Here is a 21249-nt window from a genome sequence, read left to right on the forward strand (position 1 = left end):
CTGATGGGGCCCAGTATGAACAGGACCGTATGACTTAGCCACCGCTGGAGTCACTCATCCGTCTGCACTCAACTTACGCATGAAGGTGGACACTAGCGTACTTGCTGATGCCTCCAGACCCTGATTTTGACGCGGCATTCCACATAGTCCAAGCTGGCCTTGAGTCCCATGACTTTGAATTCCTAGACCCTCCTGCATTTACTTACCACGTGCCCATCACCTTGCCTGTTTCTATGGCACCGAGGATCTCATGCAGGTATCAACAAAGCTGTATTTCTAGCCTTGGCCCTCTAATCTGGACTGGGGGCCTCACCAGCCACTGTGGCTTCCTTGGTTACAACCATGTGTCAAGTGGGAAGCGTCCACCAGTCTCCAGCACCATACAAAAGACCAGGGCTGGCAAGATGGCTGAGTGGATAGATAAGACGGCTTACCACACAAGCCTGTGGACCTCTACAGGCACAAGATAGCACATGCACACTAGCATGTATGCACACACACGGCCACCACAATAACAAGATCATGGAAAGACCACCTCTCCAAACATTGACAGACTTTATTGTGTGGGGGGGACTCCCACCTGGGACCCCACCCTCTTAAATAAAAAAGTGCATAGAAAAGAAGGGATTTAGAAACCTTTGTACAATATCTACATCCTGGGTCCCCAGGGCAGGAAGGAGGCAATGGCTGGGTGGGCTGGAGGCAGGGCTCCTGCCCCTACACGCCCACACCCACCACGAACAGGAGTGAGACACAGAGACTAGGGAGCCACAGGTCAGGGCGAGATGGCAGCGGGCACATGAGGGATCTGGGGCGGCCACGCCTCAGTTAAGGAAGCGACGGCAGCGCTTGGCGCCACAGTTGCAGGGCAGCTTGTTGCTGGCATCCTCGATGGGAAACTTGTAGTCATAGGTGAGCTCCTCACCTCGCAGGATGCGGCGCAGGGCGAAGATGACGATGTGTTTCTGGCCCTCCACGTGGATGACGCGGGAGAAGCAGTTGGGCTCGCACGAGTGGTTGATGAAGCGGGCAGCATTCCCGTGCATGGTGGCGTCCACCACATCAAAGTCATCCATGCGGAACATGTAGCACCCGATACCCTGCAGGAACGGGACCAAGGAAGCAGCCTTTGGTCCCTGTAGGCCGGCCCACACCCGCTCACCTCCTACCCTTACGGCACTTACCTTTCCATCATAGAATTTCTCTCGCTTGTCAGTCAGCACAGAGCGAATGACAATGCCAGAGTACTCAATGACCATCTCCCCGGCATCGATGTTGCGTTTACAGAACAGGCCTCGTCCGTGGATAGCGGATCTACAGGGCAGAGTGTGCCATGGGAGAGCTCAGGGGGCGGGGCACAGACGCCGGCAGCTCTCCAGCACGGCATGTATTCATCCACCCAAGGGGCATCCCCACCCCTCAACCAGCTAACCTGTAAACACCCACAGCCTCTTTGGACGTCTTTTTGAGATGGCGGAAGCGCATGGCCATGGGGAGCTCCAGGCTGGTAGCACGTCTGGCAGGGGAGAGCAGTGCCACATGAGTTGGTTTCCAGGAACAACACCCTCCTGAGGACCCTTCACACCAGGCCCAGCACTCCGATTTGCTCTGCCTACCTGGTGGACCGAAGCTGCACCTCATCCTCTTCTTCATCGCAGGTGGCCCCCTCAGGGAGCACCCGATGCTGGGAGGCCAGGAAGTTGAACATGTCAAAGGTGCACTTCCTGCAAGTGGGGGGGAGGAAGGCAGGAGGGTCACAGCCTCTCCAAAGAGATGCTGCCTAGCCATTTTTTCATCTGGGCCAAGGGCTACAGGGCTGAAGACAGCAAAAGATGAGGTGAGTGGGGGTCCACCCTTCTGACATGAAGCCTACGGATTCCTATTCCAGGTGCCTAGTGTCTGTTTCAATCTTCCTAGACTTAATTCTCAACCACTCACCGGAGATAGACCTCGGCCCGGGCAGCCCCATGAGGATTCAGGGGGGGCTCCTCCTGACCCTCTCCCTGCTGGTGGTAGCGGAACTTATAGTGCTGGCAGCGCTGGGCCCCAGGCAGCTGCTCTGCCAGGAAGATGACAGCATCGTGGTGGATGCCCAGAAGCCGCGCTCCACTCATTCCTGATTATGGGGAGAACAAGGCAATCACTTGGAGGGCCCATCTTGCCCTTGCTCCCGGCATTCCTGGGGATGCCTCTTACCACTAAAAGAGAGATGCCTGAGCCGCGCATGCCCTCGAGCCTCTTGTACTTTCTCAATCAGAGTTCTCCACGCCCCTGGAACGAGGCGCCAGAGCAATCAGAATGAGGCGTGAACACTTTCCCCTTCTGCTACTGCTCCCCCAGCTCACCCTCCAAGCTCTCCGCCTCCACACTGAAGCCGTCCTCACTGCTGATCTCAAAGCGCAGGTGTGGGCCAGCTCGTTTCGGAACCTGGTTTTCTTTGTCCTCTGGGGATGGAGGCTCTTCCTCAGAGCTTGAGGCCTCGCCTGCTTCCATTGGGAAGGAAGGATGGGAGAGGATCATCTTCCTGGATTGGAAAGCCACTGCCGCCAGGCTAGTAACAGACATATTTGATCACAGCACTCGGGGGGGCAGAGGCAGGGGATCTCTGTGAGTTGAGGCCAGCCTGGTCTACAGAGTTGAGTTTCAGGACAGTTAGGACTACATAGAAAGAGGCCATGTCTCAATTACAAAAAAAAAAAAAAAAAGGACCCAGTGCCCCTGATTCCCAGTGCCCCTGATCTTTCCCACCCCTAGGCACAAACAGATACCGGGACAGATGGCCCTCCTCCTGGTTCAAGTACCCAATGAGTCCTGCGGCACTGATTTGGGTGTCCTATGGGGCCTGGGAAAACTTCTGCCATAGAGCAGGCGCACAGAAGCATGAAAGCCTGGGCTCTGCAGGCTCACTGAAAGCCAGCACAACATACACAGCTACATACCTATGGCTACCCTCTCTCTGCAACAGACTTTATAGATACTGGACAATTACTTAGTGACGTAAATAATGGGGGGCACTAGGAATTGAACCTAGAGTCTTAGATGTGCAAGGTGAACATTGTATCACCAATCCACTCACCCAGCTCAGTATGCAGTACATGTTTATAGATACTAAAATGTAAAGGCTTAGACATACACATTCAAGTACATGCTATACTATATACCAATGATTCTCAACCTGTGGGACATGACCCTTTTGGGGTCACATATTAGATATTCACATTATGATTCATAACAATAGCAATGAAATAATTTTATGGTTGTGGGTCACCACAACATGAACTGTATTAAAAGGTTACAGCACCAGGAAGGTTGAAACCACTGTTATAAAATATTTAAGGGACTTCTTGGGGACTGTCTGTTTATTTAGTTTTGTCGAGAGTCTTACTGCATTGTCCAGGTTGGCCTTGAACTCAAGAGACCTTGGTGACTCAAACTCACCGAGTAGCTGGGATCACAGACGCACACCGCCTTCAACCACAAAGTGTAAGATAAAGCAAAAAGGACCCCAGATGTAGCGAGCATTGATTGTGACAAAAGAGCCGCTAAGGGTAACCGTGGTCTGGGTCTTGAGCACAGTAAAGGCAAGCTTGCCATCAACTGCCATGGTGAGGACAGGAACACTTGGGGGAAAATCAGGGACTATTTGGGACATGCTAGCCTAGAGTTCTCTAGAAAGTGTCAACCTGTACTCGATAGTGGAGATGGCTAAGCAGCAGAGAGAGGAAGAAGGCACTGAGTTCAGGGAGCGGGCTTGGGCTGCACAAAGTAACGTGGCACTATCAGAACAGATAGGGTCCCAGAAAGCAGGCCGGGGAGCCACACAAACACAAGGCCGGGCCTGGGATGCAGTAACTGAAGGTTGAAAAGAGGCACGACCAGAGGTGAGAGGTTGGAGACGTGGGGTCCTGGAAGCTAGGAAGAAAGTGCTTTGAGGAGGGAGCATCGCGTGTACAGCAAGGCCAGCCACTGCATCTAAGGCAGGGGTAGGACATGACGCAGGAGCAAGACCCGCACGCGCAGTCAGTCAGTACAGCCCTTCTCTTCTCTGGCCAGCCGAGCAGACAGGCCTGACCCCTGCTAGAGAAGTCAGGTCATCTGCAGGCCTCAGGGCCTTCCCTTCATAGCTCCTCCCGCTTCATGAGCACTTCCTGCGTACACCACAGGGACAGCCACAGGGCCCTTCCCCGTTATTCTTTCTATACTGCTTCTCTAAAGTACAGGGGCCTGAGCGGCAGAATGGACAGGAAGTGCACGTCATCATCACCACCACACCTTCACGGCCGGCTGATGCCTGAGTCCACTTGGCTTTAATTTGGTGCTCCTGGCCTAGCTCAACACACCCCTGGACAGGACTGGGTCGCACAAACACAAACCCGGCCTGCCCACCAGCTTACCTGGCTGTTCCAATGAGTGACCCCAGAGGCCACCAGACAGCCTCACTTGCAGTCCCACCAAGTCTAACGGACAAAAACCAGTCTAGCCCCCACCTGTGACCCAACCTGCAGGCACACCTGCCAGCCAGCTTTTTCTCCTACCCCACAAGTCACCTGCTCAAACCTGACCACTCTTCTCCCTGTCCTGCCCCTCAACCGCCACCCCTCCCCCTCCCCTGGGCTTTGAAGTCGCAGGCCTCATAGCCTCAAGCTCTTTGACCCGCTGCCCTACCTCCTCCTGAAGCTCAGCTCAACTCTTGGCCAGCTGCCTGGGCTCTGCTCTGGCTTGTCACCAACCACTATCTTAAACACCCTGCCCGCCCGATGCCACCTGCCCCTGCGCTCTGCCAATCCAGGACTCACGGGCCTGGTCTGGAGGCTCACTGTGGCCAGTGAATTGCTGACAACTCCATCCCTGGCCCCTGGAACCCCAGACTCTTCTGATCTTCCCACTTCCTGTCCCTCACCCTTCCTGGGTGATCCTGAGTTTTTGACTTTACTAGGCACTAGTTTTTTTTGTTTGTTTGTTTGTTTTTGTTTTTTGAGACAGGGTTTCTCTGTATTGCTTTGGAAGCTGTCCTGGAACTCGCTCTGTAGACCAGGCTGGCCTCGAACTCACAGAGATCCGCCTGCCTCTGCCTCCCGAGTGCTGGGATTAAAGGCGTGCGCCACCACCGCCCGGCTAGGCACTAGTTTTTATCCCAACCATTAGATGTACCCCAACACCACCCCCACGGCTGCACAAAGCCCTGCGTCTGAGCTGTTTTTCCTTGTGTTGTCTCTTTCTGTTATGAGACAGGGTCTCACTATGTGGCCCAGTCTACTGCTGGGTCTGAATCCAATCTGGCTCAGCCTGCAGTGCAGCATTACAAATATGTATCACTAAACCTCATTTCTTTTTCCTTTCCTTTTCTTTTCTTTTCTTTTCTTTTTTTTTTTTTTGGTTTTGTTTTGTTGTTGTTTGAGACAGGGTTTCTCTGTATAGCCCTGGCTGTCCTGGGACTTGCTCTGTAGACCAGGCTGGTCTTGAGCTCGGAGATCCGTCTGCCTCTGCCTCCCGAGTGCTGGGTGTGTGCCATCACCGCCCGGCCCACTAACCCTGATTTTTACCGCCACTTCTGTCTCTGTCGCAAGGCCAGGAGCTAGCTCCCAGTCTGTGAGTATCTGTGCAGCCCTAGCACCCAGCTTTAGGCCTGTACTCACAGAGCATGTGCTGGTTTTGTCTGTGTCTGGTGTTAAAAGAGCCTAAGGCCTCAGTCCCTGCTGTGCACTGAGTTTTGAGTAACCGATTCAGGCTCCATCAGTCACCACTGGGCCAAGCACAAGGAGGCAAAAAACGGGGAGGGGTCTTTACCTGAACAGTGACGCCACTGGGACTCAAAGAGCAGGTCTGAGGGGCCGTCAAGGGCCCGGGCGGGACCTTCTGAAAGTGGCAGCAAAGGACACCGGTCCTGAAGGGGCCTGTGAACAGAGACCTGTCAGGAGGCAAACATCATTGGGGAGGAGGGGGACCAGAGCCTGCAGGGAAGGGACCTGGTCACTCACCCAGGGCTTTCCTCTTCAGCAGGCTCCCCAGGGTTGTTTAAGTCCAGAACTCCACGCACTGTGGGCGTCTTCATCCGCACGCGGCTGAACCTGCCAGGACGCACAGAAGGCCCAGCTGCCTTCTCCTGTCCGCTCCCCTGCCTGCCACACCACCCTGAGACCCACTTACCCACTCCCACTGATCCCTGGCACTTGGTGGGTATCCTCCAAGGACTCTCCATCCTCATCCAGCCTGGGAGCTTTGTTTGGGGGGAGGCACTGGAGGGGACCGGCCAGAGAAGGTGGAAACCCTCTTGACCCTGATGGCCTGGCGTGGCGGGCTGGGGGGCCCACTGCTGAACACCAGTGTTAGCGGGGGTGGGGGTGGGGGCGGGGCAGGCCGGACCACTCCTACCCCTACTACTGGTAACACACTGAGCAGGGGTCCTGGGGGCAGAGTCCAGGAGGCAGGGGCCGTTGGGGGAATGATAGGGGGCAGAGGTGGCTGCTTTACTGGGGGTGGGACAGGGTCGCCCTCCCCAGCCATCTTCACAAATACTTGGCCTAGCTTGTTGACAAGGATGATCTTGGATGTAGCAGGTTTAGGGGGGTTCTGGAGCGGGACCCAGACTCAGTACCCGGACCCCTGGAGCCCCAGGAAGCCAGGCAAATGTCCGGGTAGGGTCAGCTGGGCTAGCGGGCAGGCTTTGTGGGGGCTGGCTGCCATTAGCCAAGGGAGGTGCTGAAGGGAGAGATTCCTCTCTGGAACCAGCAGCCCCCTCCCCAGGACCCCCTAGGTTCTTCAACACAAAATCCACAATTTCTGAAGGCAAGTCTTCAGGAGGTCGGGCTCTGTCCCCTGCCGCTCCGATGACTCCCCCCCGGCCCACTCCTGGTCCTGAAGGAGGAGTCCCCTGTCCCCGAGGTTGCTGGACAGCCTCTGCCTCGCTGTCTGTGCCATCATCCACTCCATCCAGCTGCTCGATTCGGGGTGCTCCAGTGAGGGGGCTGGGAGCCAGGGCGGGGCCAGACACTACCGTCACCGGGAAGTGGACATAGCGAGTGGTGGGGCTGGCCTCCTCCTCTGAGCTGTCCCCTGGGCCTGCCTGGCTGCTCCCCACTGCCCCAGCAGCCACAATCTCTTCCTGGAAGGGCTCAGTCCCCAGCAGGCTGGCTGCGAAGTCCAGGTCAGCAGCACTCAGTGCTGACACCACCTCCATGTCTTCAAAGTCTGGGCCCAGGTCTTCAGGGGGTGGCAGAGGAGATGGGGCCAGGTCAGGGGGAGCCAGCTCCCCTGAGGTAGGTGTGAGGGCTGTGACTGAGGTAGACAGGGGCACCCTGAGCTGAGGGGAAGTTCGGAGAGGAGAGGAGGTCCGCCGGGATGGTGGTGGCCTGGTAGCCAGGGGGCTAGGCCGGCGAGATCGCCGGGGAGGAGCTGGAAAGTCCGAGTCTCCCACTGTGGGGATGTGGTGGGTCAGGGAAGATGGACTTCCTGTGAAGAAACGGTCAGGGTCAGCCAACAGCTCTACACTTTCTAGCTCCACTCGTTCGTTTTATCTATTTATTTTATGTTTTGTTTTTTCGAGACAGGGTTTCTCTGAGTAACAACCCTGGCTGCCCTGGAACTCACTCTGTAGACCACGTAGACCAGGCTGGCCTAGAACTCAGCCATCTGCCTCCTGATTCCAAGGCTTAAAGGAGGAGCGCGCCACCACCGCTGGTTACTCTACCCATTCTTGGCACTATGTGCTTACCTGGGGAGGGCAGAGGACCAAATGAGACCCCCCCTAAGGGCCTCCGAGACGGCGAGTAGTTGGGCACTTTGATTCGAGCCCCTGAGAAGGAGCGGGGGTTGGGAGGAGGACCGCTGCTTGGATCTGTCCGCAGAGAGGGGTCCAGACTCTGAACGGGTGAGTGGTGTCCAGTGTCTGCGGGAATCAGGGGGTCTGCATCTGGCAGGTTGTCATGATTGGGGGGCTCTGAAAGGGCAAGAATATTCTATCAGGTGAGCTGGAGGCTCTGTACCCAAACCTCCCAACCCATGTCCTTCACATCCGTGGAAACGTGTCTCAGCAGGGGAGGGCACTCGCTCCTCTTCCACAGGGCTAGAGTTCATTTCCCAGCAGCCATGTCCAGTGACTCACAACCACTCCAGCTCTGGGGGATCTGACACCCCTGGCCTCTGTAGGCTCATGTACACATAGCCAGGGAAATAAGCACACCTAGGCCGCAAACCTGACTTTACCACTGTTACTGCAGAGACAGGCCACTCCCCTTGCACATAAGGCAGTGGAGTCTGTGTCCTTAGTAAGCGCAATCAGACATTACAAGAGCACACAGCCCTTAGGGGGCCAGCTGTCAACACTCCTGTTCCCACAGCGGGTAGCTGGTGCTCTTCCCTCGCTCCCTGGGAAATGCTGAGCTCAGCCCCTGCTGCTTCTGTCAGTCTGAAAGTCTCACGACAGGGAGGGTATGGGTAGGGCAACAGCTTCAAGAGCCCCATTTGGGGAACGGGGTGAGGCAGTGCCCAAGTGCCACCTGAGGAAGGGGTGGGACTATGCACAATGGTCTGGTTCTCCTCTGCTGCCTCCAGGTGAACCGGCTCCTCCCTGGGCCCCCACGGGCGATACTCTAGAATTCGGCACCGATACCAGCAGCGCCTCCGAGCATCCACAGTGCTCCAGTACAGGCGGGAGCACCTAGAGCAGACAGGTGGACAAGTTAGGGAAACCTAGACATGACAGCCAGCCCTGGAGTCCTCCTCCCCCATCAGCCCTGGAATCCTCCCCCTCCTCCTCCCCCCATCAGCCCTGGAGTCCTCCTCCTCCTCCTCCCCCACCTCCCCCCATCAGCCCTGGAATCCTCCTCCTCCTCCTCCTCCCCCCATCAGCCCTGGAGTCCTCCTCCTCCTCCTCCTCCCCCATCAGCCCTGGAGTGCTCACTGATAGCCAATGGGGAAGAGCCGACCCTCACAGTCCGAGAGATCAGACAGGGTGCCCAGAGAGTTGATTCTGATGGAGCCTACGGTACAAAGGGGAGGTCAGGTAGGGTAGGGCCAGGTGAGGTCAGAAGTAGCATGGAAGAGAGCAACTGCCTTACCAATGAGTATATTGATGACATCTGGTTCAAGCCCAGTCAAGAACTTTCGCTTGAAGTTGATGCCCTCAAAGTCCACATAGACTCGCCGGAGAACATCAAAACCGTCAGGGGTCACGATCTCCTGGGAGGCAGGAAGCAAATGGGGGTTTCTGGACTGGCAGAGGCTGGAGGAGTGTGAGGAAAGCTCTGCAGGCAGGGCTCAGCGGGCAGGGGCGTGGCCTAGACCGCAGGGAAGCCTGAGGCAGAAGGGTGAGCGGCTGACGGCGCCCTGGCCCACCTTGCCGTCTAGGAGGTCTGTGTGTTTCTGGCAGAAAACCTTCTTGTCGTCCTGGAAGATGCAGTAGCTGGCGCGAGCACACATGAAGTGGAAGTTGCTGAGGCAGGAGGACAGGCAGCAGCCCACTGTGGCTCCGGGCTTCAGGCAGAGCTCACAGCGCTGTGGGAGGAAGGGGCTGCTGAGGTAAAAACTATGCGGCTCAGCATCCCTGATTATCTGCACAGGCCCTGGCTGGCCCGGCACCTTACTAAGCCTTCCCCAGCTGTCAGGGCCAGGTGCACAGCCCAATAACCTCAGCAACAGGATGTGACTTCTGGGGAACGCTGTCAGCTCTTACTGATCGGTACTTGCTACCTTCTTAATACTAGTCATCTGAGACTCCATCCAGGGACACAGTGAGGAAGGATCCTTTCTTTTTCTTTCCCCCCTCTCTCTTGTTGTTGCTTGTTTTGTAAAGACAGGGTTTGTGTGTGTAGCCGGACTGTCCGGGAACTCGCTCTGTAGACCAGGCTGGCCTTGCACGCTCAGAGGCTCCCGCCTGCCTCTGCCTCCCCAGTGCTGGGGTTAAAGGCGTGGGCCGCCAGGACCCAGTGGAAAAAGGACTCTGAAGCTGACTAGATGGGTCAAGGAGACGAAGAGGGAGATGGCACTGTTTAGAAGGTGTCCCTACAAATGTACTGTCGACAAGGTATTTAATTTCCATCTCTTAGGATACAGGCCTAGATCAAGCTAGAGACAAAGTGCTGTCAATCCGTCATCAGTAAGAGTCACGAGACAGCCAAATGGCACTGAGGGAGCCAGATGAGGGGCGCGTGCCTCCAACCCCGGCACTCAGGAAGCAGACAGGGGACTACATCTGAACTGGATTGGGCTACATATGAGGACCAGGACAGCCAGGACTCGTGACTTTCTGTCCCCCACCACCCCCAAAAGAGGGCGGGGCCTGAGAATATAGCTCAGTGGCAAAACACTTGCCTAGCATATGTGAGGCCCTAACTTCAATTCCCAGCACCACAGCAAGGGTGCCAGGGACCAGTAGTGGAAAGAAGAACATGCCCCAGAGATCACCACGTAATAAAAGGTTAGTTCTTCACTGAAGAAAGTACCAATCTGTGACTGAGAGCTGCCCACCTTCCCGGGCCCATGCCCTTACCATCTGCCTTCCTCGTGCAACGGCAGCATGGACATTCTTAAGGGAGCCGTCATTCTCCTCAAACACCTCAGCTGACCAAATGGCACAATTGACGTGTGTCCACTCATTCTGCCCAATGTACAGGAGCCGCCCCGCCTCCTGTGGGAAGGGTGGCCGTGAGGGAGGTGGGGGTTTCCAGGGGCCAGGCCCTACAACCCAGAGCTTTGCGTGGTGACCTTTACCTTGGAGTCAGCATCCCCATACTTGAGACAGAGCGCACACTGACGGGGGTCATCCAGGTGTGAGAAAGCAGCGGGGTCCTTGCTCTGGGAAGCTGCAAAGGACGTGGGAAAGGAAACCTACGAGTCAGGATCTAGAGCATGGCCCGCCAATCACGCCCCAGCCTCCGCTTCCTCGTACCTGCCGAAGGATCCCCTGGAGGCTGCCCGGATTCTGGGGTCTCTGATTCTTGCTGTCTCCATTGAGCATAGACATGGTCCAAGGACGGGGGCAGCACGGCATTGGGGAGGACTCCGCTGTGGAGGCAGGGTTAGCATCCGGTGTGCTCAACCACGCCGATTCAACTGGAGCCCACCCCCAGTTTAAGCCTCAGCATGTCAGACTCCATTCTTCCATTCTCACAAATAGGCCGCACTCCTCTGTGTTAGTCAGAGGAGCTGTTCCTCATGCTCCTGGAATACTGTGCCTCCCGGCTTAGGATCACCCTTCCAGGACAATTTCCCCGACCCCTAGACTCTAGCAGCTCATCTGTCGAGGCCCCCACCATCTCACGGGCTTCCGTGTCACCACTCTGACCAGCTGGGGCATCAGTGCCTGCCTACCCTCCAAATCATGCGCTTCCCAAATGCCTTCAAAAAGTAGAGACGGGCTGGAAAGATGGTTCAGTGGTCAGGAGTATTGGCTGTTCTTCCAGAGGATCTGGGTTCAAATCCCAGCACCCACATGGCAGCTCACAACTGTCTCTAACTCCAGTTCTAGGGGATCTGATACCCTCATATGGACATACATGCCATACATACAGGAAATGCGCATAAAAATCTTTTTTTTTAAAGCAGAAGCAAAGACAGAGCCAACTACACACACGCGTCTTGGCTAGTCTAGAAGTGACTAGGAAAGCTAACCCTGGCCCCACCCTCCTCCTCTCCAGCCCTGACCTGAACCCTGCTCCTTATCCCAGCCCCATCCCTGGGGCCCCGAGTGCCCTTGCTTTTGACCTCACTCCTTGGCCCCTCCAGTTACTCAGTCTTGCTCACTTCGGCAGCCGGGTACTCCGTCGCCAATACTTAGGGTCATGGGCGTCGAACCAGCAGAACGCAGACTCTAGCAGCTGGGGAATGGGTTAGCAGGATGAGAAGAACGGCCTTCTCAAGAACAGGCGGGGCAGGGTCAAGGATACTTTCTCTGTCCCCTAAGGCCACTCAAATCAGCCTCCAGTGCCACCCAGCAGTCACCTTCAGTAGGAGTCCTTTCATCTGGCCCCCAGCCCGGCGCTCTGGCGTCTCTCCTTCTTCTGAGTGCCTCATGAGGATGGCCACCACGTCTTCCATGAAGCTGTGCTGTAAGGGTGTTTCTTAGCGTCTGAGCCTTGCCCACACTCCAGCCTCACCCAGCCCAGCCCTGCCCTCTTCCCTTGGCAGCCGCCGGCTCCTCCCCATGTCCACTCACCACAGACTTATAGTGGCCTTCCTCAAAGCGTTGTCCCACAGCCTGCAAGTCACACGGTCCGGGATGGAGCTGCTTCCCATCCTGCCCGCACTGCAAATTTGGCAAGTCAGAAGGGCTGATGCTGAGTCCAACCCCACCCAGCCTGCCCCTGGGGCCCCCAGACCTGGGTGCACAGCAGCAACGGGCCAGCCACCTTCGAGCTCAGCAGACCCTGGAGCACCTGGCGCAGGCCTCCCTGCAGGGCCCCGCTCAGGGCCTCTCTCCAGCGGGGCGGTGTGGCCCCAGCACATGGCCCACATGTGTACAGCACCGAGTCTGGCAGCCCCGAGAGGATCTCATAGTCTTCATCTGAAACAGCCGTGGACAAAGGAGACGGTGGATTGGAAAGGGTTAAGGCCCCGGGAGCCCCCTAGTCTCAAGGGCACAGCGGGTCTGTCATCCCTCACCTGAGAGCCCCTCACACTTGGCGTGCACCCAGTGGTCACACTGTGCACACTGCATCATCTTGCTCTCATAGTCATTGTCTTCGTAGCAGTGTGTGCAGATCGGGCAGTAGTTCCCTGGGGAAGAAGTGAGGGGCAAGAGTCAGGGGCAGCAAGGACTGCTCTCTGCCCAAACCACACGCAGAGGCTGCACCCCCCAACAACCACGCCCGCCTCCACCATGCCCTGCAGTCCAAGAGCTGTCCGCGGACAAAGCCCGTTTTCTCTGTAGCCAGCACCTTTCAAAAACAACACAAAGCACCACAAAAAATGTGCTGGGTGAACAATGAAGAAAGCACTGCTCTTCAGGCTGCCCAGTGTTAGCTGGGGTTCTTCCGGAGGGATCTCAGTGAATATGTGGGGTCCCAAGCCCTGTCTTCCCACTTCTCAGGGCGGCTGGCTCTGCTCTGTGCTCATTGTCTGTCTGCTGGAAGACTTTGGATGAAGGGTACTGAATCAGAGCAAACGCTCTGCAGCTGAGCCGGGCGCTGGCAGCGCTCGCCTTTAATCCTAGCACTCGGGAGGCAGAGGCAGGCGGATCTCTGTGAGTTCAAGGCCAGGCTGGTCTACAGAGCGAGTTCCAGAACATTCTCCAAAGCAATATAGAGAAACCTTGTCTCAAAAAACCAAAAACAAAAAAAAGCTCTGCAGAGCCGGGCGTTGGTGGCGCACGCCTTTAATCCCAGCCCTTGGGAGGCAGAGGCAGGCGGATCTCTGAGTTCGAGGCCAGCCTGGTCTACAAAGCGAGTTCCAGGACAGCCTCCAAAACAATACAGAGAAACCCTGTCTCGAAAAACCAAAAAAAAAAAAAAAAAAAAAAAAAAAAAGAAAAAAGCTCTGCAGCTAAAAGTTGGAAAGCTACTGGACTCTCTTCCTCTGGGCCCACTCCACCACCCCCCAACCCTGATCTCCGCCAGGTCCCACCTTTCTCGTAGAGCTCGGTGCACCTGGGGCAGAGGCTGTAATCTCCAGACCACTCGACGTCCCCGTTCTTGCCTGGGGTCGCCCCACAGCTCTTACAGCGCACACAGGCCGAACAGATCTGGGGGAGCAGGGTGGTATTAGAAGACAGCTGGACAGATGTGGGGAGCAGGGTGCTGTTAGGAGACAGCTGGACAGATGTGGGGAGCAGGGTGCTGTTAGGAGACAGCTGGACATGAGGCTCAGGCAGACAGACAGCTGAGATGGCGAGGAGGGTGAAGGAAACACATGAAGTACCAGTACAAGAGCTGAAGAGAAAGAGGCCAAGGGGACCGCAGCGCAGGGCAGGGCAGGGAAGGGAGGACCCTGTGAGGCTGGCAATGCTGAACCTACGAGCTCCTAAAACCCAATTCTTCACAGCTTGCCTAAGTGGATACTGTGCGAAGGAAATGCTGCCTATCTATCACCTTCTCAGACACATGTCCAGCCCTTCCATCTTTATGAGAGCCTTGGCCTAGGCAGAACAAGCAGAATGCCAGAGGAAGGGACATGGGTCCCTCTCTCACCCAGTGGCGCCGTCTCCGTGTGGCCCGGGTTGGGTAGCTAGGTCCCAGGCAGGCTGGGTGGTAAGCATGGCGACAACGCTCACATTCCAGGAGGTGCTGGAGGAGGGTGAAGAGAAAGCAGTTTAAACATAATACTGAGTAAGGATCCCCCTCCCCCAGGCCGCCAGGGCCCCAGGCCGCCAGGGCCCCCACCTTGGACCCACGGCCTTTGCGCCCACAGACGTGGCAGAACTTGCAGCGCCGGCAGCACCAGGTGTCTCGATGCTGGGGCAAGGGCCGTTCTGCCTCCTCCAGACAGAAGGGGTGGAAAGGATCGCAGCAGACTTGGCAAAAGACCAACTAGGAGGAGTAAGGAAATGAGGGACAGCATGAGGCTGGACAGCCAGGGGATGACCCCCTGGGCAAATAGACACTTAGAGGCCAGGACTGCCTTATTTTTGTGCGTGCTTTGGTTTTGGTTTTGATTTTTGAGAGACAGGGTTTCTCTGTAGCTTTGGGGCCTGCCTTGGAACTCGCTCTGTAGACCAGGCTGGCCTCGAACCCACAGAGATCCGCCAGCCTCTGCCTCCCAGCTAAAGGCAAAGTACCAACCTCGTGGAGGCCTTTGCTAGCACACAGCAGGCACACCATCGGGGGCCCCCCCGGCACAGAGGTAAGCACACTGAGACCGCCCATAAGCCACACGTTCTCTAGGTCGCAATCCTCCTGGGTAAGAGAAGAGGACACAGCGTTGGAAAGCAGCCAGGAACACAAGTCAAACCCACGCGGAGAGCTCTGCTTACTCTTGGTACAGTCAAGGCCCCTCCGCCACAGGCTCTACAACTGGTTCTCAACCCTGTACCTTAAAATCCACTCGAACCCGGTGCACACCATCAGGGGACTTCTGCTTTCCAGTCCAGCCATTGGGGAAAGAGGCAAAGGGGCCAGAGGCTAAAGCATCCTAAGGAGGGACATGGGGTTGTCAAAGGATGCCAACCTCACCCCTCTGCAGACTCCTCTCCTCACTGGCCTCCCCCAACCTGCCAGACCCTGCCTTTGGCCCAGATCCCACTCGGCTTTCCAGAAAGGCAAGGCCTGCCTCATCCCTCAGGACCTGTCCTGTGGTGAGGACACACCACGACACTCAGGTGTGCCCATCACCCTGACTTGCCAGGTAGCTCCTGGAGAGCAGGAGCCATGCCTCACACAGGGCTTGGGGTTCTCGGAGCGGGCCGTGCTGACCTTGTCCAGGCGCCTTCGGGCCTTGAGCTGCAACACGGGCTGCAGGGTGGGCTTGCGGGGCCGGCTCTGCTCCTCAGGTTCTAGCACTGGCAGCTCTAGGCAGGACACAGGACAGCTGACCCTTCCCATGCTGGGCCCTCACCCCTCTGCACCTACATCCAGGGCTGCCTTAACCAGGGCTCAGAAGGAGCCCTTCAGTGAGTGCCTCACGGCAGCTGTGTGTGTCCCCAGAACTCCTTCCTCCTTTGCTGTCAGCCACCCTCTCGGATATACTGAGGAGCCCTGTCCCTTCTAAACAAAGGCAGAGGGCCCTGGATCCCACCCCACAGTGACCACAAGGGAAAGGGACACGGGACAAACCGATTGGAACGCACCATGTTCTCTGGGGGTTCGCCGTCTTGGAGCAGGGGGACCCCCGGGCTCTGAGTCATCTGAGTCCTCGAAGACATCATAGGAGGGCCTCTGTTTGACGCAGCGTCGGGCTGACTTGCGCTGCAGTAGGAGGGAGTCCTGCTCCTCGGGCCCGGGAGTGGCCCCCACCTCCTCCCGGGGCCCCCCAGCTCCCGCCCCCCGGCGTGGGCCTGGAGGACCAGGGGAGGCCTCGGGAGATTCATCGGAATCCCAGGGCAACAGCGTCTTCACTATCGTCCGGCCTGTGGGAACAGGGGACTCGGTAGGATCTGAACTCCACAAGGGACATGGGTGGGCACCAGGACAAAGGAAACGCAGAAAGTGCTGCACAGAGGAGGAATGCAGGAGAGACGCAGGCTTCGGGAGAGGAGGGCACGTGACAAACGCAAGGGCAGAGCAGAGAGCAGAGCAAACGTGGCCTCCGCCTGCCACGCACTGTCTCCCTCGGGGCGCACGGAGAAACGCTCTCCCAACCGTATTACCTTTCTTGGCTAGCCGCTCCATCTTCCGAGCCTCTATCTTGTCACACTTTCGGTATCTGGGGAGGGGAGCAGCACGTCACCAGGGTAGGGGACGGGTGGTCTGGGGGAAGAGAGGAAGCTCTCCACAAGGATGCCAGTCCCACCGCTCTGACCGGGCAGAAGAGGGGCTGGGGCAGGAGCCCAGGTGACTGACAACCCCAGACGGGACCAGAGAGGCCACATGAGCGACTTACACGCAGCACTGCTTCTTAGTGTTGGGGCCCCCAAACTTCGGTTTATCCAAGCAGTTGACACAAGAGCCACAGTCCTGCGCCCGGAAGCAGCCACGACAGTGCCCGCAACGAGCCATTCTCATCTTCTTGCCATGGAGAGACGGCAGTGGCCGCCGGGGCGTGTGGGCCAGGGACCCTGCCGACCCCGTAGGCTCCAAGTCTCCCCCAGGCCCTGAGGACTCCACCTTGTCCCGCTGGGATCGGGGTGGGACACTCTCAGTCTCTGACGCTGACGACGTATCTGTTGTAGCAGACGGAAGGGAGATAGAGCCACAGAACACTAGGCACCCCACCTCGTTCCCGCCGTCCTTCCGTTTTCCCGCACTGACGGCTCCAGGTACTCTGGAACTCCCTGGGTGTAGCCAAGACCTAGCAGCACTCCAACTCACTTGCCCCCAGCCCCATCACATCCTTCTACTCGGCTCCTTGGCGCTCCTGCTCACGCACAAGCCTTGCGTCAAGCATCCCACCACACAAGTCCCTACCCTCGGTGGCGAGGTCCTGCCGATCCCGGAGAGGGAGGGCACTGAGGCGGGGTACATCTTCAGGCACCATGGCCCGAGCCTGACCCAAGGCCACAGCAGCATGACGGCAGACATGTTTGATTCGGGGACCCTGCACAGGCGACTCGGGGCCCTGGGAGAGGAAAAACCAGGAAGAGGTGTGGGAAGTTGCTCCCTATGGTCCTGCAGCCAGACTTCTTCAGAAGACCCTCCTCTCTTGGCATACCGAGGCGCGATCTCTCTTAGTGTCCATGGCTTCATCTTCAGACTTGACCGCGCCTCTGTCTGGGGTCTGTTTGACAGTCCCCACAGCCTCCTCGGTTTGCACCGCAGGGCTTGGCTAACAGGGGAAACACCAGCGTCAGGGGCTGCAGAGCAGGACCAGTGGGAATGGGGAAACAGGAGAGGGAAGGATGGGACAGGGAACACACAGGTGGGAATAAAGGGGAGCTGGCCGAGTGTTCCTGCTGAGCACTGTCGAGGAGACAGCTCAAAGCACCACTCACCGACATCGAAGCTGCCACTCTCTGCTGTTGCTGCTGATCGATCTTGAAAAGCTGCACCTTAGCTCGCTTAAGAAGGCTAAACATTTTTTCCTCCACCCCGGACAGTGGCAGCGGCCCGAGACTTGCCACACGGGCCTTTTCCAGCGGCGGTGTGTGCTGCGGTGACGGGGGTGGCTGCAGCTGTGCCTGTGGCTGTACCTGGGGCTGCTGCGGTGGTTGTGCCTGGGGTAGGAGCTGCGTCTGCAAGACCTGTGGGGGCTGGGGCTGAGCCTGAACAGGCTGCTGCCCGTTGCTCAGAGCTGGAGCCCCACTGGGGGGCACCTCAACCTTAACAGGACTGGTGACCGCAGGGACGAAGCGAGGCAAGCTGAGGTGGTTGGTCCGCCCCACTGCCCTGGGCTCAGGCTCAGCTGCAGAGTCGTCAGTTGCAGGAGGCAGCTCTGGCTCAGGTGTTTCAAGAGCCCCGAGAGGAGGAGGAGGAGTAAGCACCGATTCATAGATCTTCAGGTGGGCTTCACTTGGGGTAAACTGAGGGGCCCGAAGGAGTAGGGGCCTCCGGGAAGGGGTGGCAGGGGTAGGTGGTGGAGACGGGGCTGGTGGAGACGGGGCTGGTGGAGGAGCAGGGGGAGGCGGTGGCAGCTCCCGGGTTAGTGAAGTCCAGCGGAACGTGGGCTCCCTTAGGATAGACCGTCTCTTCTCAGGGAGTGGGGCTGGGGCTGACGGGGGAGTTGGGACACGAGGTGGCGAGGGCACCGGTACTGGCTCCTGGGGAGCAGGTGGGGAGGTGGCGACAGGAGGCCGAGCATTAGAGGCCTCCACCTTTGGAGGCTTGGGAGGGTCTTCGTCCATAAATCGCCGGGGTGTCTTGATAACGCGGGAGGAACGGGCACTCACCACAGGCATAATAAACTGCCGGATATTCTTCAAGAAGGTGGTACTTTTGGGGGCCACAGGAGGGCTGTCTTCCAGAGGGCTTCCTGTGGTGGCGCTGGGGCTTGGAGAGGGAGAGAAGGAGCCCTCTGGTCCTGAGCGAGCAGCTTCCCGCTCTGCCCGCTGGCTAGGAGTCAGGGGAGGCCGGCCCCTCTTCCTAGAGCAAGTAGCTGGGACCACAAGAGGAGGGGACTCTTCTTGCTTCTCGGAGGCTGGGTGTGGAGGAGGGGACGCTGGGGGAGGAGGAGAAACTGGGGGTGGCAGAGGGGACGCTGGAGGTGGAGACACTGAAGGGGGCGGGAGAGGAGGTGGTGGAGAAGGGGCCGGAGGAGTCGAGGGCGGCGAGGGCGGCGATGGCGGCCTGGCCTCTCCCTTCTCCTTGACCAGCGGCGCCTCTTCCTCGGGCACAGCCGCCTCAGTCCCCTCCTCTCCCTGCTCTTTGTCCTCGACGCTGTCTCCTTTCTCTTCCTTCTCCTCTCTCTCCTCCTCCAGTTTCTGCTCTGGCTCCTTCCAACCAGGGCCCCCTTCCTGTCCATCTTCGTCTCTTCTTTGGGGGGCATCCTGCCAGCTTTCTCCATGTTGACCATGACCCTGACCTGATTCCAGTCCCGGGGACAATTGTCCCATCTTCACTTTCTTGGCCTTGGAAACAAACTTGATCATGAGGGGCAGTCCGCCTCGGCCTCTGCCCCTGCCCCCACGGCCTCCTCTCCCAGGCTGTCCTCCACGCTTAGGGGTCCCGGGTCCTGGTCCAGGTCCCTCCTTGCACTTCCAGCTTCCAGTTCTGCTCTTCACTGGAGCCACAGGAGGCGGAGGCTCGGGGTTCGGGATTGTCACAGCCGCTTCTGCTACCACCACTGCCTGCTGCTTTTTCCGGCAGGGGCCCGCTGGCCGTCCTGGGGGCCGTCCCCGAGACCGACGGGGAGCGGAGGGTTCACATGCCCGGCTCCGGGGGGCTTGGGGTGCCTGGGCCCGCCGGAGAAGTTCAGTCAGTGCCTGCACCATCCGTTCTGTGCCCTCCTCGCCCCGTTTCCGAGAAGAGGCCTTTGGGGGGGCAGGAGCCACATCTGCTAGTCGAGGAGGAGGAGGAGGAGGGGTCGTCTTATGCTTTCGGCCCCGACCCCGGGGGGCTCGACCTAAAAGGAGAACAGGTGTGGGGAGTTGGGTCAAGCTGGCCCTGAGGACTTAATACAAGCACCCCAGAGGGGCAAGGTACTAAGTCTTAGTTGTCTGTTTCCCCCAAAGCCCAGGCTAGCTTGGACACTCAGTAACAGCGGGAACTAGGAGAACACCAAAGATCTGACACAAAGGGCGAGAACATTCCCACAAAACCAGAGAGGTAGAGTTTCCCCATCACTCACCTCGCTGGGATCGGAGCGCAGAGCGCAGGGAACTGGGGGCCACATCTTCATCTGAGTGAAAACCCTGAAACTCCTGATTTAGGGGCGGGGGGGGAGAAACAGCAGTCAGTGCGGGTGCCCTGGGCCCACCCGGCTTCAGGTGTTGAGGATGTAATACTTAGCTACTCCCGCTCGTTCACCAAAGACCTGACGCCAGGTCAGAGGGAAGGAAGGTGCAATGCATACTCCAACCAAACCATACCAGCGCGGCCACCAGTGCTCCACTGGCCCAGGAGAAAACACTAGAGGGTCCCCTCAAGTTAAGCAGTAGGCATCACAACCAGGGCTAATTCCAACTACACAGAGTGGGTCCTTCATGTACGCCCTTTCGGGACATTCCTAAGTGGGAATGGGGAACGTTGGGGGGAGGGGGCTGAAGGGTGGAGCAGATGCTTTATCGTATTAGAATGCACTCTGAGCCCTCAGAGGACGCCTGGCTCTCCCAAGCAATATAATGCACACAGTCCTTTTCCAAAAGGCTGAGAGCGATAATCACGAGCCGCACTCGCTCCAGACCCGAGACTCGGCATTCACTCTATCCCTCTTCAACCTGTGCCCGAAGCAGCCGCCACCACTCAATCTTAGAGCTAAAGGGCCACTGGTGAGAGCAGGGATGCGTCGCGGATCGGAAGGCCCAAGGAGGCAGCCTGCAGGTAAGAGCCCATGAGGCTCCAGCCTTGGTCCATCAAGGCCACGCTGCTGCTGTCAACCACCACTGGCGTGGCACGCGATCCCCGTGGCCTCTTCACCCACTCCTGTCCTGCTCTGCCACTGCTACCGCGCAAGATCAGCTCAGGACACCGGCGGGGCTTGCGCGGAGCCCAGGCGTCTGGCTGCAATCGCATTTTCCCTGCCCACTTTCAAAGGCCCTGGCCGCTCGAAAGCTCCACGCAGCCCGCTTCCTCCCCATGCTTGTTTCCGAGAGCCCCGAGAACCGCACTTGTCCACAACACCCTCCGGAGCTACCCGGGGCATCCGGAGCCCTGCAAGCCCCTGGCCTCCGCCCCACCCGGCGCAAGAGACGCCTCCGACCGCCTCACCTCCTCCTCGGACTCCCCGTCACTGCTCTCCTCCTCCGGCATGCAGCCTCGGTTCGGGCCCCGGCCCCGGCCGCGGCCCCGACCTCGCTGAACGCGCGGACCAGCCCACAGACGGCGGAGCCGGCGCAGGCCCCGGCGGAGCCCCAGCAAACGGAGCAGGGCCGTGTCCTCCCCGGGCTCGGCTCCTCCCGGCCCCGCCGCGCCGCCGCCGCGCCGCAGGGTTACCCGCACTCTTTCGGCTCCGCTGCCTCGGCCGCCGCGGCCCCCGCCCCCGCCGGAAGCCCGCGGCCGGCCCGGGAAGCGGCCCCGTGCGGAGCCAGGCCCGGGGCAACTGCCGCCGCCCGCCGCCGCCGCCATCTTGGCA

General features: G+C 58.4%; 1 protein-coding gene across 1 annotated transcript; it reads right to left on the reverse strand.

Annotated features, from left to right (window-relative positions):
* Window positions 1-538: 538 nt before the first annotated feature.
* On the reverse strand, window positions 539-21242 carry Kmt2b (lysine methyltransferase 2B). The gene is given in 39 exon segments (XM_021233920.2): window positions 539-1100; window positions 1185-1314; window positions 1433-1516; window positions 1617-1724; window positions 1939-2116; window positions 2197-2271; window positions 2346-2483; window positions 5788-5894; window positions 5979-6068; window positions 6148-6230; window positions 6232-6567; window positions 6569-7449; window positions 7712-7936; window positions 8496-8656; window positions 8900-8978; window positions 9057-9177; window positions 9334-9492; window positions 10487-10624; window positions 10708-10799; window positions 10886-11001; window positions 11740-11813; window positions 11938-12042; window positions 12152-12241; window positions 12315-12499; window positions 12598-12711; window positions 13558-13675; window positions 14121-14216; window positions 14313-14459; window positions 14712-14825; window positions 14962-15060; window positions 15342-15436; window positions 15716-15994; window positions 16235-16290; window positions 16468-16747; window positions 16992-17142; window positions 17236-17349; window positions 17516-19581; window positions 19807-19879; window positions 20886-21242. Coding segments are annotated over 39 exon segments (8190 nt in total). The 3' UTR covers window positions 539-824.
* Between the last annotated feature and the right edge of the window lie 7 nt (window positions 21243-21249).

The sequence above is a fragment of the Mesocricetus auratus genome, unplaced genomic scaffold, assembly GCF_017639785.1.
Source record: "Mesocricetus auratus isolate SY011 unplaced genomic scaffold, BCM_Maur_2.0 Super-Scaffold_100046, whole genome shotgun sequence".
Classification (NCBI taxonomy): Eukaryota; Metazoa; Chordata; class Mammalia; order Rodentia; family Cricetidae; genus Mesocricetus; species Mesocricetus auratus.